We start from the raw sequence: 15,835 nt of genomic DNA, 5'->3' as shown, positions 1-15,835 counted from the left end.
AGAGTGCAGTGGTGCGATCTTGGCTCACTGCAGCCTCGATTTCCTGGGCTCAAGTGAGCCTCCCAACTCAGCCTCCCAAGTAGCTGGGACTACAGGTGCATGCCACCACATCTGGCTAATTTTTGTATTCTTTGGAGAGACGGGGTTTTGCCATGTTGCCCAGGCTGGTCTCCAACTCCTGGACTCAAGTGATGCTCTGGCCTTGGCCTTGCAAAGTTTTGGGATTACAAGAGTGAGCCACTGCGCCTGGTGGCCCTGTCTTTTAATAGTGGGGAGACCTTGGGTAAATCACATAAAAGCCCTGTGCCTCAGTTTATCTATGAACTGAGGGTGGTCGCAATGGCGCGATCCCCACTCAGTGCAACCTGTCTCCTGGGTTCAACTGATTCTTCTGCCTCAGCCTCCCAAGTAGCTGGGACTACAGGCGCACACCACCATTCCTGGCTAATTTTTGTATTTTCAGTAGAGACAGGGTTTCGCCATTTTGGCCAGGCTGGTCTCGAACTCCTGACCTCTTGATCTTCCCGCCTCGGCCTCCCAAAGTGCTGGGATTACAGGCATGAGCCACCATGCCTGGCCAAATTTTGTATTTTTAGTAGAGACGGGATTTCACCATGTTGCCCAGGCTGGTCTTGAACTCCTGACCTCAGGTGGTCCCTCCCCACAGGTGTCTTGGAAATTAAATGAGTTGGTCTCTGAACGTGCTTAAAAGGGTGTTTGGGATGCAGAGGACACTAAATGACAGCTGCTGCCACTGCTAGTGTTAGTATTATGGTGACCATTATTTATTTATTTTTCCAAGAACATGTGGGCTTTATTGAATGCCATTGTAGAAAAGTGTGTGAGGATAAAGGGCTGATACAGGACTTGGCTCTGGGGGCACAGCAAGGAATAGAAGGTGGAACATGTGGGAGACAGGGCCGTGGGCCGAGCTCCTGGCCTGGATGGTGCCTCCTGATCTATCGATAGATTTGGAAGATCAACACCAGGATGATGCTGAGCAGAATGGTCATGAGGATGCCCACAATCAGGGCCCAGACGTTCACGCACTTGGTGGTGGAGGCATAGGCCTGGGCCCTGGTCAGGTGGCCAACCATCTTCCTGTCCCTGGACTTCACAGAGTAGGCAAATGCTATGAAGCCCAGGCAGCAGGAGTTCATGAAGAGGGTGTTAAACAGGGACCAGATGACATGGTCGGGCACAGAGGTCTCGCTGCAGCTGTGGATCACGTGGATGTCAGGGGAGCAGGGTTGTGGGGTGCCCCCAGCACAGCCACCTCTTGCTCCTCCTTGAACATCTCATAGTTAGGGGAACGGCCGGTGTTGGTGGGAGTGAAGAAGGTTTGGACAGTGTGGTTCATGGTGTCCAGTGAAGACCAGCTGTGGTCATGTTGCTGGGATGGTTCTCCTTTGGATGACTATTATTATCACCACTGCTGTTCCTACCATTATTACCAGTTCCATTATTACTATTACTAATACTATTATTAATATTACTATTATTACTAGGATTATTACCACTAATAGCGGTATTACTACTACAACCGCCACTTACCACTATTACTGTTACTGCTGCTATCATTATTACTGTTACTAGTATCACTACTAATGTTACTATTATTACTATTAACTCTACTATTACTATTTGTTTAGTCGAGGCAGAAGAGCTTGGCCATCTATGCATGGACAGCCACCTCCCATGCCTAATGACTTAGCTCTGGGCTCTGGGAGCAAGAACTCAACTAAAGCCCTACACTTGGTGGCTGAGTCCCAGCCTGGTGCAGTTGGAGGACTCAGAGGCACGGGGCGGTGCCCTAGAAAGACGCAGCTGGCGGTTGGCGGTGCAGAGTCAGAGCTTTCGCTGCTCCCTGCCTCCCCACCCCCCCGTTTTGGGAGCGGTTGGGTTTGTCTCCCCTGGAATGCATCTGTGTTCTTCCCGATGGCTTGTGGGTGTCAGGAAGCACCACGCCATTTCCAGCTTCTCAGGCTCACGGCTTAAAAGGACCCCAGCCAACTGCTCTTCCCAAGCAAGCAGACGGGATTTATGGTGGCAGTTTCTTCAAAGTGCTTCTTCTCTGCCCAAATCCAGAAGCGAAACAAAACAGAACACCCCTTTACCCTTTCGAAGCCAGGCAAGGGAACTCCTCTTATTTTTTAAAAGGCCCAAGAGCTGCAAGCAAATGTCAACTTCATCCTGTGGTTTGATTTACATGTTTCTTTGGGAGAAAGGGACAAAATACAGCATTGAACTTAAAAAAAAAAAAAAACCAAAACTTACAATGAACTGTTATAAGTCAGAACATGATGCACAAACCCAGACTTAATAAATGGAGCAAAAAAAAAAAAGTTCTTCTGAGAGGCTCCTTGTGTGAGGCTGTGCCTGTCTGGCAAATCATCTTGGAAATGGATGAGGTTAAACCAAGGGTCATTGAGTCCCAGCACTGGGATTGTCTGCTCCCTGCTCTGAAAAAATGGAAAAGCTACGTCCGTAAGAGGCATGGATTTCTCTAGAGTTGGCCAAATATATGACGCTTTTTTCAAGTGCGATGTTCCCTAATTGTAATATTGTACATGATCATGAATGAAAATTTGGGAAATGGAGAAAAGTAGAAAGAAAACAATCCCCTGTTCGGAGAGAACCTCTGTTAATCTGTCGTTAATCAGAGAACCTCTGTTAATCTGTCATAAATCTCCTGTCAGTCTTTTTTCCATATATTTTAAAACCAAGATGCTGTTACATTGTAGATTATGCTTCGTATTTTTATAAAAATTTACTATGGCCACGATTTTTCTTTCTACCTCCTTCCTCAACCGGAAGGTACTTGGATTGATTGACAACACCACCGGTCCAGCTTCATGAAGCCAGGTAACCGGGAGGCATCTGACCCTGCCTTCTCCCGCTCCCCAAAGCCCGTGTACTCCCAAGCCAGTGTCTTTGCCTCAGTATCTCTCTACCAGCTTCTCTCCATCCCAGTGGCCACCACCCCAGTCTGAGCTGCTGAAATCTCTCACCTGGGCTGGGAAACAGCCTCCACCTGGTCTCCTTGCCTCCACGCTGGACCTGTCTACCCATTTTCCATGCTGCCATCAGAAGGAGTCTTGGAGATGCAAATCTCATCCCAGCACCCTTGATGAACACGTCCATGACTGTGGCCATTGCTCCTAAGATAAAGACCAGATTCCTCCTCCAGGAAGCCTCCCTGTCTTTACACACAAAATCCCCTGCTTCAAAGCCACATGCCACTGACTACCGCTGCTATTTGTGGGACTCTAGTTTACCCCATCCCTGACTCTGGGAACCACTCTGTCTCCGGTGCTCAATCCTGAGCATTCACTTGAGAACCTCATGTGTTGATAGAATGAATGAGAAAGCGCTCATTGCACATCCGAAAACATGATGTTAGGGCGGCATTGTGACTCCCATGATGCATCTGTGAACACCCACACAATTCTGGCATCTGCCACCCTATGTGCTGAGGACGGTACCATCACCCACATTTTGTTATCGGAGAAATAGAGCTGGTTCTTAGTCTAAAGAGAGATACTGGGGAAAGAGCTGAGCAGAAAATAGGACTAGAGACAGCAGTCCCCGAAAATCCCTTCCGGCCTTGCTTCCTGAGCTGGGAGGGGAACTGCTGTTGCCAAAGGCAGCCCCGGCCCCCGCTGTTCTTCTGCTGCGTGACTCCCAACCATGCAGCGATGCCCACACCCTCCCACTCTTATGATTGTCGAATTGTCTATTGTCATCACTGACGGGTGAGAGAGCCACCCGGGGCAGTTTTGAAAGACAGCTGGCGAGGTAAGCTGAGGCCACACAGCCAGCCCGGAGACACTGGCAGCGTCTAAACTCCCTTTCCTTGACTACACTTTGGGGCTAGGTCCCCAAGTCCGTGGGGGCAGTGCAGAAATTCCACACGAAGGGGTAACTGGGGTGTCAAACAGGAGCGCTTGCGGCCACTCCAAGCTGGGACCCATCTCTGCCGACACCTCGGGGTGTCCCTGCTGTATTCAGTGTCCTTTTGTTTCAAAAAAAAAAAAGTTTCCTCTTAGTACATGGAAGGTAGTGGGGTTTGTTGCTCTTGAATTGGCAAAGCAACTAGAGGAAAAACCAACCCACGCAGTCTGGAAGGGAAGGAACTGTCAAAGGCTGAGACTTGGATTCTCCCTCCTTAGCATCTGGGCGGCAGGCGGGGAGTGAAGTGTCTCATCCGTGAAGTGGTCGTCACTCTGATCCACATCACTCCTGTTGTGATAAAGTTTGCTGAGCACAGAGCCAGTGATCTGGGGACTGCATTGAATTGAATTGAATTGATTATCATTCTCTTGAGACGGGATCTTGCTCCGTCACTCTGTCTCTACTAAAAATACAAAAAATTAGCCGGCGTGTCAGTGGGCTCCTGTAATTCAACTTGGGAGGCTGAGGCAGGAGAATCGCTTGAACCCGGGAGGTGGAGATTGCAGTGAGTTGAGATCACTGCCATCGCACTCTAGACTGAACGACAAGAGTAAAACTCCATCTCAAAAAAAAACAAAAAGAAATTAATATTTATAGAGCTGAAGACAGTGCCTGGCACAGGTAAGATGGAGCACTTTGGAAATACAGTAGCTGGTTTCGATTACAACCATCTTAAAGGTGCAACTTGCATCACACTCCTTCTAGGTCCAGCGACACAGTGGCTCAGTCACTAGAAATGTATTCATGTTTTACCCCCTTCCTTTCCCTTGGGCTCCCTCTTTACAAATGCACACACACACACACACATGCATACACACATGCACACGTGGAGGAGACACAGAGCCCCTTTTCTCCATCAGTTTCCTGATCCCAGCCCGCCAGGCAAGGGGATCGGCGAGGAGGGAAGAGGTTGAAACTCTCAACGAGGCTCCTGGTTGCCCATACTCTTGGTCAACTCCCTAGGGAGAAATCAGCCCCATTTACTTTCTGCCTCCTTTAAGCCCTTCATTTAACAGGAAAACATCCAAAGGCCCAGGCAAAAAGTCAGAAAGGGGAGTCATAGAAACAAACTCTCTTCTCCCCAGGGCTGAGCAGGTGGAAACAGAGGCACCTACCTGTCTTTCCTACCCAGGAAATCACACTTTGCAGCCTCTCATCCTCCATGGAGCAGCGGTTTACAGCCACACACATCCTGACCTGCAGCCTGGAGCTGCTGAAATCAGAAAACGAGACCAGTGTCCACACTCGCTCCTCCAGGGTTGGTGCCACCAGCTGTGTGTTCATTCATTTGCTCATTCATTCACCAAAGTGGCACTGGATATAGGCACTGTACAGAGCATCCTTGACATAAGTAACTCCATCCTGGAAAAAGACTCCATCCTACATTTTAAAAGGCATCGTGGTAACAGAGACCAGATGTTTTGCCTAATCCACAAAGACTGCACCTATCTGGATAAGGACTCCCGGGCACACTGTCTTCCTCTCTTAGTCCCCACCAGAAGACTCTGTGGCCATAAAGAGAGCAGGACTCCCCCAGCTCGAATTGGCCATCTTAACAGACACTGCCTTGCTGTCACTGTGGTAAGTGCCTGGCATCTGCGCCGAAGGCTCTGACCACATCAAAGACTCTTCCTTGGAGGTCGCTGACGGACCATCCAGACCCAGACAGGCCGGGACATCCTTCTTGTCCACATCACTCTTCCTGGACTGGTTCACTAACCCTTTCTCCTATCCTCTCCTCTTTTTTTTTTTTTTTTTTCTGAGATGGAGTCTCACTCTGTCACCCACGCTGGAGTGCAGTGGTGTGATCTCGGCTCATTGCAACCTCCGTCCCCCGGGTTCAAGCGACTCACCTGCCTCAGCCTCCCGAGGCATAATGGGATCAGGGTGCATATAGCATCCCTGGTCTTCAGGGAGCTATCAGATTATGGGTGCCATTTGTTCAGGATAGCACCAACTACAAGGTGTCATTGCCATGTTCTCTGGCGGCATCTGCTGAGAGGGCCAGGTCTCCCATCCATGCCCTTTCCCTGTGGGGAGATCCCCTTCAGGATCTCCTGGCTCTCTCTTTTGGGGGCACGGGAGCCTCTGCCTGCCCTCCCACACCAATCCAGGGCATTGCTGCCTCACTGGGCAGCTCCAGGCTTGCTCTGCCCTGGACTCCCTTCCAGGCCCCTCTCCTGAGAGTGCTTCAGCTTGCAGGGTAGGGAATACTGCAAGTTCTGAGTGGGAATGTGGAACAGGCCCTTCTACTCTTGGGTTTTCCAGGACTGACCTGGCACTTTCTCCCTTTTTTCCCAGCTGGATCTGGCTTTGTGAGAGGTGGGAGAAGGTGACTCTTTCCAGAACCCCAAGTTCATTTAAGCAGAAAAGGGATTTGTTAAAAGGATCTTGAAGATTCCAAAGAATCTCAGGGAGGGCTGAAGGACCAAGCAGGGAAGCTCTGCAGCCAGGAGTGGCTCCCAGTTCCTGCCACGGAGCTGTCTGAGGGGACCCGCCTGCTTGGTGGCAGTGCTGTGGCTCCATGCAGCCCCCTGGGGTGGGAGCCCAGGCTCTCCTGTTAGACCCACACTGGGTGTGCCGTATGAGCAGCAGGCAAGTTCATTTTTATTTTTTATTTTATTTTATATATTTTTTGAGACGGAGTCTCGCTCTGTCGCCCAGGCTGGAGTGCAGTGGCGTTATCTTGGCTCACTGCAAGCTCCGCCTCCCGGGTTCACGCCATTCTCCTGCCTCAGCCTCCCGAGCAGCTGGAACTACAGGCACCCGCCACCACGCCCAGATAATTTTTTTGCATTTTTAGTAGAGATGGGGTTTCACTATGTTAGCCAGGATGGTCTCGATCTCCTGACCTCATGATCCGCCCGCCTCAGCCTCCCAAAGTGCTGGGATTACAGGTGTGAACCACTGCACCTGGCCAACAGCAGGTCAGTTCAACGGGAACTGCAGATAAGCAATAAGTACATTTTGGGGCTAAGCGTGTCCCACACTGTATTTTATTGTTATCATTTTATTTTGCCTTAATTTGGCATTCCCACATGCTGCCCCTGAAGCCCCCACCATTCCCCTGAGAGCTTTCTGGACCCTACTCTTCGCACGTGGTGCCCAAGCTGCAAGGGAGTCTGGGAAAGCGAGCGTCAGATACTCGAAGTTTCTCCAGGGGGAGGGGTCCCCGCCTCGTAGGACTGGGGAGCCCCTCAGACCATTGCCAGCATCTGGGTTTAGGCTTTTGCTCTCCATCATCAGGTCTGGGTGGGGTGAGGAACCAGACTCTCCCCAAATCTGTTGTTTTCGAGATACAAGCATCTCTTCCCTCAACCTGTTTTCTCTGCCAGAGTGGTTTTCTTTTTTTTTCACCTATTTAGACACCATTCTCCACCAGAAAGAACCAGGGCTCCTTGGAGAAATGGCTGATTCCAGGGCTGGGCAGGGGAAGTACAAGATGAGCCAGGAACATCTTGTTGTGTCAGAAAGTCAGGAAGTCCTCCAATTGATGGGCTGTGCTGGAAGGACACAGAGCCAGCTGGACGGAGCTCCCCTCTCCAAATCTGGGACAGTTTGAGCATCCAAATAAAACTGATAGGAAAGCATTTTAATCCACTGCATAAAATAAGAATTGCTGAGTCCATGCCAATGTATATGTGTGTGTATATTATAGATCAATGATATAATCATATCTACATCTATATATCATATATATACATAATATATAGAGATCGTATATCTATATGATACACATATAAAATATGTATCAATTATATAACATACACATATATTAGTATACACACACATATGCATGTGTGTATGCAAATAAATAAATAAATGGAGGAAAAGGGAAATCTCTTCCTTACAGTACAATGCCAACTAATAAATGCGGAAAGCATAGTGGAGTTAGAAAGTTCACCTTTGGCAACCATCATAAAATACTTTTCTCAAGAAAGAATCATCAATAGAGGCAAAAACTAGTGGGTGAAGGTTTTATAGGGAATAGGCTATTTACACAGTCTCAATATATCTCTCCAGAAGATAATTACTTAGTTTAAAAAAAAAACAGAAGCCAGGCACAGTGGCCCACGCCTGTAATCCCAGCACTCTGGGAGGCTGAGGCAGGTGGAATGCTTGAGCCCAGGAGTTTAAGACCAAACTGGACAACATGGCAAAACCCTGTCTCTACCAAAAATACAAAAAATTAGGCGGGCATGGTGGCACGCACCTGTGGTCCCAGCTACTTAGGAGGCTGAGGTGGGAGGATCACCTGAGCTAGGGGAGGTGGAGGCTACATTGACCCATGTTCGTGCCACAGCACTCCAGCCCGGGCAACAGAGCCAGACCCTGTCTCTAAATAAATAGGAACTTCATAGTGGAGAGATCTGCCAGATGCCTCAGCCAAGCCATCAGAGTCAGCAGCTGTAGGAACAGGACAAACAGATGCGGCTTCTGATATAAGCCATGGAGAAGGACACAGTGTCTCCCCTGGGGTATCTGCCAAAAGTGTATACCCTGAGCCTCACAGTGAAGAAACACCGGACAAACTCAGGTTCAGGGACATTCTTCGAAATATTGGCCAGTGATCTTTAACTAAAAAAGTCAACATCGTAAAAGGCAAAGAAAGATAGGCTGGGGCCAGTGGCTCCCGCTTGTAATCCCAGCACTTTAGGAGGCTGAGGTGGGCCGATCACCTGAGGTCGGGAGTTCAAGACCAGCCTGACTTATATTGTGAAAATCAGGCTCTACTAAAAATACAAAAATTAGCTGGGCGTCGTAGCACATGCCTGTAATCCCAGTTAGTCAGGAGGCTGAGGCAGGAGAATCGCTTGAACCCAGGAGGCAGAGGTTGCAGTGCACCGAGATCATGCCACTGCACAGAAAAAAAAAAAAAAAAAAAGGCAAAGATAAACTAAGGAGCAATTCCAGATGTAAAGATACTAAAAAGACATGAAAGCTTCCAATCCCAGGGCTCTGGGGGCCGAGGTGGAAGGATCAGTGGAGCTCAGAAGTTGAGATCAGCCTGGGCAACATGACGAAACCCCATCTCTACAAAAAAAATAAAACCAAAACCAAAACCAAAAATTAGCCGGGCATGTTGGCACACACCTGTGGTCCCAGCTACTCCAGAGGCTGAGGTGGGAGGATCGCTTGAGCTCAGGAGATTGAGGCTGCAGTGAGCCCTGATTGCGCCACTGCACTCCAGCCTGGATGACAGCAGATTAGGACCCTGTCTCTAAAAAAGAAAAAAAGAAAAAAAAGAAAATTGAATATACCTCATGACCTGAGATTTTCTTTTGCCATAAAGGACGTTACTGAGACAACTGGTAAAATCTGAACAAAGTCTATAGATTAGATGATATATTGCACTAATGTTAATTTCCTGATTTAGAGAATTATATCATGGCTATGTAAGAGAATGTCCTCATTCTTAGGAAATATACACTCAAAGTATTGAGATAAAAGGAGTGTGATACCTGCAATTCTCTCTTAAATAATTTAGAAATGAGATAGAGGAAGAAAATGACCAGTGCAATCCAATGCTAATGTCTGGGAATCTGAATGAAACATATATGGGAATTCTTTGTACTGTTCTTGCAACTTTTCTGCCAGTCTGAAATTGTGTCAAAATAAAAAAGTTAAAAAACAAACAGGCAGGGTGTGGTGGCTTGTGCCTGTAATCCCAGCACTTTGAGGAGCTGAGAAGGGAGGATCGCTTGAGCCCAGAAGTTCAAGACCAGCCTGGGCAACATGGCGAACCCCCGTCTCTACAAAAAATACAAAAATGAGCTGGGCATGGTGGCGTGCACCTGTGGTCCCAGCTACTCGGGAGGCTGAGGTGGGAGGATTGCTTGAGCCTGGGAGGCAGAGGTTGCAGCGAGCCTAGATTGCGCCATTGCACTCCAGCCTGAGTGACAGAGTGAGACTGTCTCAAAACAAACAAACAAGAAGTCAGTTTAGAAACTCGAAAGCTGACATTGACCCCTTTGTTCGGCTGTGGCCTCCTTTCCCTGAGGTAGAAGCCAGGAGAGCAGTGGCTGAAGAAGTGAAGGCCTGGGAGACAGTTTTAGAGGAGAAAACAGTGCAGGGAATGCCAAATGCATTGGTCAAAATAATGATATTAGAAGCAGTAACCATCTGTATGTTGCAGGACAAATGCCACACACTAAGGATGCTGCGGGCAGAGCCAGAAGTGTTTCACAAACGTCAGCCCTTATTATCCAATCTTGGTGATTTTTGCAATCGACCTGCACAATCTTAACTTACTCAACATTTTAAAATGGACATTTTAAAAGCCTGGTATTTATTAAAGAGGAAAGCTATCCCCATCACGCATGGAAAAGGACTGCACTAGAGATGAGCCTGAGAGGAAGGCAGGCGCCTTCACCTGGGAGAGGAAAGGCCGGCCCCGTGCCCCCAAATTGCTCTGGGGCTTCGGTGCATTGAGGCACTCGGGGAGACGTGACTGTGCTTGGTGAAAAGGGGCTGCTTTGGGCTGATGCCTGGGAAGAAGGTGACTGTTATGAACTAAATTTCCCACCCTGAACACATAGGGTTTTCTTTGTTTGTTTTGTTTTTGAGATAAAGTCTCACTGTATTGCCCAGGCTGGAGTTCAGTGGCGCGATCTCAGCTCACCACAACCTCCGCCTCCTGGGTTCAAGCCATTCCCCTGCCTCAGCCTCCCAAGTAGCTCGGATTACAGGCGTGCACCACTATGCCTGGCTAATTTTTGTATTTTTAGTAGACATGGGGTTTCACCATATTGGCCAGGCTGGTCTCGAACGCCTGACCTCAAGCAATTCACCCGCCTCGGCCTCCCAAAGTGCTGAGATTACAGACACGAGCCGCTGTGCCCGGCCCACAGGGCTTTGAAATGATTCCAGACACTTCCACACCTCCACAGGTTGCTACGTGAGTGACGCGTTTTGCTGCGCTAAGAACCCGGTGTGCCCCTTCTTCCCTGGAGAATGTGGCCTCACCCCTTATCAGACTCCATCTGCGAGCTCCTCACGACTGGACTTCCAAACACATGCAGACCTGCAAGTGGGACGGACCCCTTGGGAGCTCTGGCTGTGGCCGGCTGCACCCTCGGCCTCTTCTCCCAAGGCTGGGAGCTCCAGCTGTGACAGGTCACCCCGCCAGCCTTGGAGCTACTCTCAGAAGCCTCTGGCCAATGCTGGCACTGCCTTCTAGGGACCAGGGACCTTACAGCACTTCCGAGAACAGCTGGTAGAAGGTGCACCTCAAACTGAGGCCTGCTTCCATCCCAAGTGAGCAAGTAGGCCTTGATCATTCTGGAACTCACTCACTGCGGGGTTAATGGGCTTCGTCTGTCGAGTGTATTCTCTGTGAGGTTTGATCTCATTCTCTCCCTGTTTAAGCACTGGGAACCTAAGGAAAAAAAATCTTTGTGTAGCAATAAACTGTGATTTGTGAAATTGTACTTTTATCATTTCCTTATTGTAACCACACAAAAACGAGCCCTAACCCCCAATGTATTTCTTTCATGTGCATGTGTGTGTGTGTGCTTGTGTGTGTGTGTGTGTGTGTGTGTCTCGCTCTGTCACTCAGGCTGGAGTGCAGTGGTGTCATCTTGGCTCTCTGCAACCTCTGCCTCCCGGGCTCAAGCAATTCTCCTGCCTCAGCCTCCCAAGTAGCTGGGACTACATGCGTACGCCACCGTGCCCGGCAAATTTTTGTATTTTTTTTGTAGATAAGGTTTCCCCATGTTGCCCAGACTGCTCTTGAACTCTTGGACTCAAGTGATCCTCCTGCCTCAGCCTCCCAAAGTGCTGGGATCAAAGGAATGAGCCAGCCTGTGTATTTCAAGGTAGGGCCTTTAAGGAGGTAATTCAGGTTAAATGGGTCCTAAGGGTGGGGCCCAGACCCAATATGACCGGTGTCCTTATAAGAGAAAGAGAGACACAAGGAGTGCACATGCCCAGAGGAAAGGCCGGGTGAGGACACGGCCGGGAGACAGCCACCTGCAAACCAGAGAGGCCGCAGAGGAAACCAACGCTGCTGGCACCCTGATCTTGGACTTCCAGCCTCCAGAACTGTGAGGAAGGTATCTCTGTGGGTTAAGTCACCCAGTGTATGGTATTTTGTTAGGGCAGCCAGAGCTGACAGAATGGCCTTGAGCCCGCCACCACTCAGAGTGTGATCTGGGGACTGGCAGCATTCGCATCACCAGGATCTTGTAAGAAATTCACAGTCCCTGGCCCCATCCCAGCCTTGCTCAGCCCGAATGTGCATTTTGGCAAGCTCCTCCCTCCTTCCCACGGATGGGGTGGAGGTCACCACCAGGCCCTGGCTGTCAGCATCTCTGCGTATATGAGACATCCTAGCAGAAGCAGCCAACACAAAACAGTCCAGAGCCTGAAAGACGGTTTTCAATGTTTTATTTCACAAATTGTTCAGATTTGTTCATAAAAGATATGTTACAGGAACATTTTAGAAATCAAACCAGTTTTACTGCAACAATTGCAACAACGTGGCCCCTGTTCATGCAAAGCACAAAAAACATTTACAATAAAACTTTGTACACAGGAAGTAGCAAAATACATCATTTTTCATAGAAAAAAGCACACACGTAAACTGCGGGCTGAGTGAGCCTACAGACAATATGAGAAACCAGCACACGCTTTGGAATACGGTAGGGCAAAACTCCTAAGGAAGCCGAAAATGTTCATTCTGGGGGCAGGAGAGCCAGGAACGCCGTTGGCTTGGTACAAGATCTTTTTAAACACAGGGTAAGTGTTGGTAGCATGAGGGGCCTCTGTTCCACACACAGGAGAGGTGGTGCTAGGGACAGGGCTTATGATTTATAGTCTTGTTTCCATTTTGGAAGACAAATATTCCAGTTTCAAAATGTTTGTGGGGATGATAAAGACAGCCAGGTCCATGGCCGGGCGCGGTGGCTCATGCCTGTAATCCCAGCACTTTGGGAGGCCGAGGTGGGTGGATCACCTGAGGTAAGGAGTTCGAGACCAGCCTGGCCAACATAATGAAACCCCATCTCTACTAAAAATACAAAAATTACCCGGGCATGGTGGCTCACGCCTGTAGTCCCAGCTACTTGGGAGGCTGAAGCACGAGAATCGCTTGAACCCGGGAGGTGCAGTCGCAATGAGCGGAGATCACGCCACTGCACTCTAGCCTGGGCAACAGAGTGAAACTTGGTCTCAAAAAAAAAAAAAAAAAAAAAAAAAAAAAAAAAAAAAAAGACAGCCAGGTCCTGCTCTAGGCAAGGACTTTCTATCCTGCTAGGAAGGCCCAGGGAAGGAGGCGTTAAGGAACCCGGGGACTTTATTTTTAAATGATGGGGTCAACTCACACTGGAAGTTTCAAGTCTCCCTTGAGTGGGATGCTTTGGCAGCGAGCCCACTGGGATTGTCCTGGACTCTTCACTAACTCTGCAAACCCCACAAGGCGATCTAATTTATCTTGCAGACAGAGACACAGCCACAGCCACAAAAGTCCAGCAGCAGAGCACCCAGCACCCAGAAGTTTCCCAGATGTTTGGTGGTAACTGGACTCATGACCTGACAGGTTGACCAAATTCTTCCTCTCTGACATTTGGGGCTGAAGAGTCAGTACCTATGAATTACTACTAGACTACAATGCACAAAGCACATAGTCCTGTGAATTTTAGCTCAGTCAAGCTAAGAGTTGAACTGCTTTTTATCAACTCCTTAAAGGGGTGGGTTTTTGTTTTTGTTTTTTGTTTTGTTTTTAAACCTATTTACCTTCAGATTCTGCATTTATTAGAAAGGCAATCAAAGAAAGAAGGCATCACCTAGGTGCCCAGGTAGAAATTCTTGTCCAGTCTACAGTATCTTAGTTTTTGACTTTCTGCTAGTTCTTTCACCTAAGAAATATTTTGAATCAAATTTGAAACTAGCATTCGCCAAAGTGATCTATTGGCTGGCCCGGTGGTAGAGTGGAATTTTCACCTTCTGCAAAAAAATGCTATTTACAAAAGGGTATTTCATTTCACTGTGGGCTTTTGGTCTGGGCTCATGAAGCACTTTTATAGAGTGATGGCAGCCAGGGTGTACTACACTCCTTGGCGCCTCGGGAACGTTTGGCAAGAGTCATTTCACGAAAACAGGAAAAGAGATCCTTCTAGTGTATTCCCATCTCTCGCTGTCATGAGGCCACAGACGGTTTCTTAACCACAAACTGAGCTGCTAACCTCGGTGAGGAATGTACCAACGACTCCATTCCTCCCACGCCTGAAAAAATAGGTCATCGGGTGTATGGGGAATCTGCACATGTAATTGTCATTTTTTAAAAGCAGCAAAGAGCAGGCCTTCTTTGGTTGTTCTCAGACATCTCATCTCAGTGGAACCTTACGAGACCAGGAGTTAAGACGTGGGCTTCAAACAGGATCGCTTGCAAAGAAGAGTCCTGGGTGTGAACCAGGACGTGTAAACCAGTCCGAGGCAGGGCGGGAGCCACAACGGGTAGCGGGTAAAGAAAGGGTCCCAATCCTTAGTCCTCAATGGGACCAAAGGTCACGGCAGAAAACAGGTGGGCCATAAAGACGAAGGGCCTGACAAAGACAAGATACATCTCTGAAGTGACTGCTGAACTCTACATAAACCAGCACTGCTGTGTATAGAGCCATCCTGAATGCGGCCATTGAAGGGGGCCCGTGGCAGGCCGCCAGCAAGGACACGTGCCAGGGCGGAGCCGGGGTCTCTCATACCCCCAGCCCTCTTATTCTAGCCCATTTGTCTGTCTGACCAGCAAACATTAAAACCATTTTTCTCTATTGGTAGGGACGGACTGTGTTTTTTATTTTTAAATAACTACCTTCTACTTCATTCCTGAAACTCATTGGCGCTTGTTCGAAAGGCCTCTTCTGACGCCGTGAATGCTTCACAATTGCAAGCTCCAGATGGTTTGTTCTCTTGGCAGGGAGGTTGAAACCAACTTCTTCCACCAACAGAAGAACACATAGCAAGGAACATTTTGGGCAACTGTCCCCTTTAAGAGACAGATCAGATCTCTAAAGGAGAGAGGGCGTCCAGATGGAGACCCCCGGGCCCCAGCAGGATCGGGCACCAGGGGGTCTGGCTGAGCACCCTGGGATGCTGTTGCTTCAGTGAGGGCATGAGATGTCACCTCACCCACAGGCCACAAAGTGATGGACACTGAACATCAGTCAAAGGAAGTTTCCTGACTCTCCATATACCCCTCCCCGCAATGACAAAATAAAAATAAAAGCAAAATCCCGAAGCCCTCTTGAAGATGCCCCTTCTCCCCCGGTGCTGGAAATTCACTGCCTGACAGCAAAGATCCGGAAGGCCTTTCCATCCCGAGGAGTCCCCAGGCTGAAAAAGAAGAAAGAGGGCCCATTACTGAGAGATCCGGAGGGCCTCCTGCAGGGACTCTGGCGGGGCAGGGAGACCTGGGTGCCTCCTGCTTGCTCCCGCAGTGGACGAGCCATGGCCAAGGGACACTTCCTTGCAGCCACCAGAAACAGAGCCTGACTTGAGTTGAGAACAGCTGGCAAATCCCATTTTCTTTGCACGTGAGCATCCATCTGATTCTAGGTCAAGGCTGTTATTTCCTTTTAACTCAGGGATTTGCTGGCCCCAGTCTGTCTGGATTGGACTCACCCTCCAAGAATTCTGCTTGGTTTCACTACCACCTGTCAACCGGAACAGTGGTGTCTTGGGAGAGATTAACAGGTGCTATCTCAGCACTACTGCATATGCCAGGTACTTCACCACCTTCCACCTTCCTCCTGAGGGAGCTGTTATCCCTCGTTCACAGGGGAGGAAACGGAGACACCAGGAAATAAAGTGATTTACCCAGGGTCCCACGGCTAGTAAAAACTGCCCTCTCACAAGAGGAGTTAAATCCTTCAGCTAATCAAAAATG

General features: G+C 48.9%; 1 protein-coding gene and 1 pseudogene across 4 annotated transcripts in view; both read right to left on the bottom strand.

Annotated features, from left to right (window-relative positions):
• Window positions 1–717: 717 nt before the first annotated feature.
• LOC100436860 (interferon-induced transmembrane protein 3-like) lies at window positions 718–1,512 on the bottom strand (annotated as a pseudogene).
• Window positions 1,513–12,325: 10,813 nt separating this feature from the next.
• The window catches only part of CRISPLD2 (cysteine rich secretory protein LCCL domain containing 2), a 90,578-nt gene continuing 87,068 nt past the window's right edge, over window positions 12,326–15,835 (bottom strand). For all 4 annotated transcript variants that reach the window (XM_024233527.3, XM_024233528.3, XM_063717388.1 and 1 more), the window contains exon 15: window positions 12,326–15,282. In XM_024233527.3, coding sequence (XP_024089295.2) covers window positions 15,228–15,282 — 55 coding nt within the window. In that variant the 3' untranslated portion in view covers window positions 12,326–15,227. The remainder of the gene's footprint in view (window positions 15,283–15,835) is intronic.

This window comes from Pongo abelii, chromosome 18 (genome assembly GCF_028885655.2).
Source record: "Pongo abelii isolate AG06213 chromosome 18, NHGRI_mPonAbe1-v2.0_pri, whole genome shotgun sequence".
Classification (NCBI taxonomy): Eukaryota; Metazoa; Chordata; class Mammalia; order Primates; family Hominidae; genus Pongo; species Pongo abelii.
Note: the sequence above shows the minus strand (reverse complement) of the source record. Positions and strands in the feature narration are given on the sequence as shown.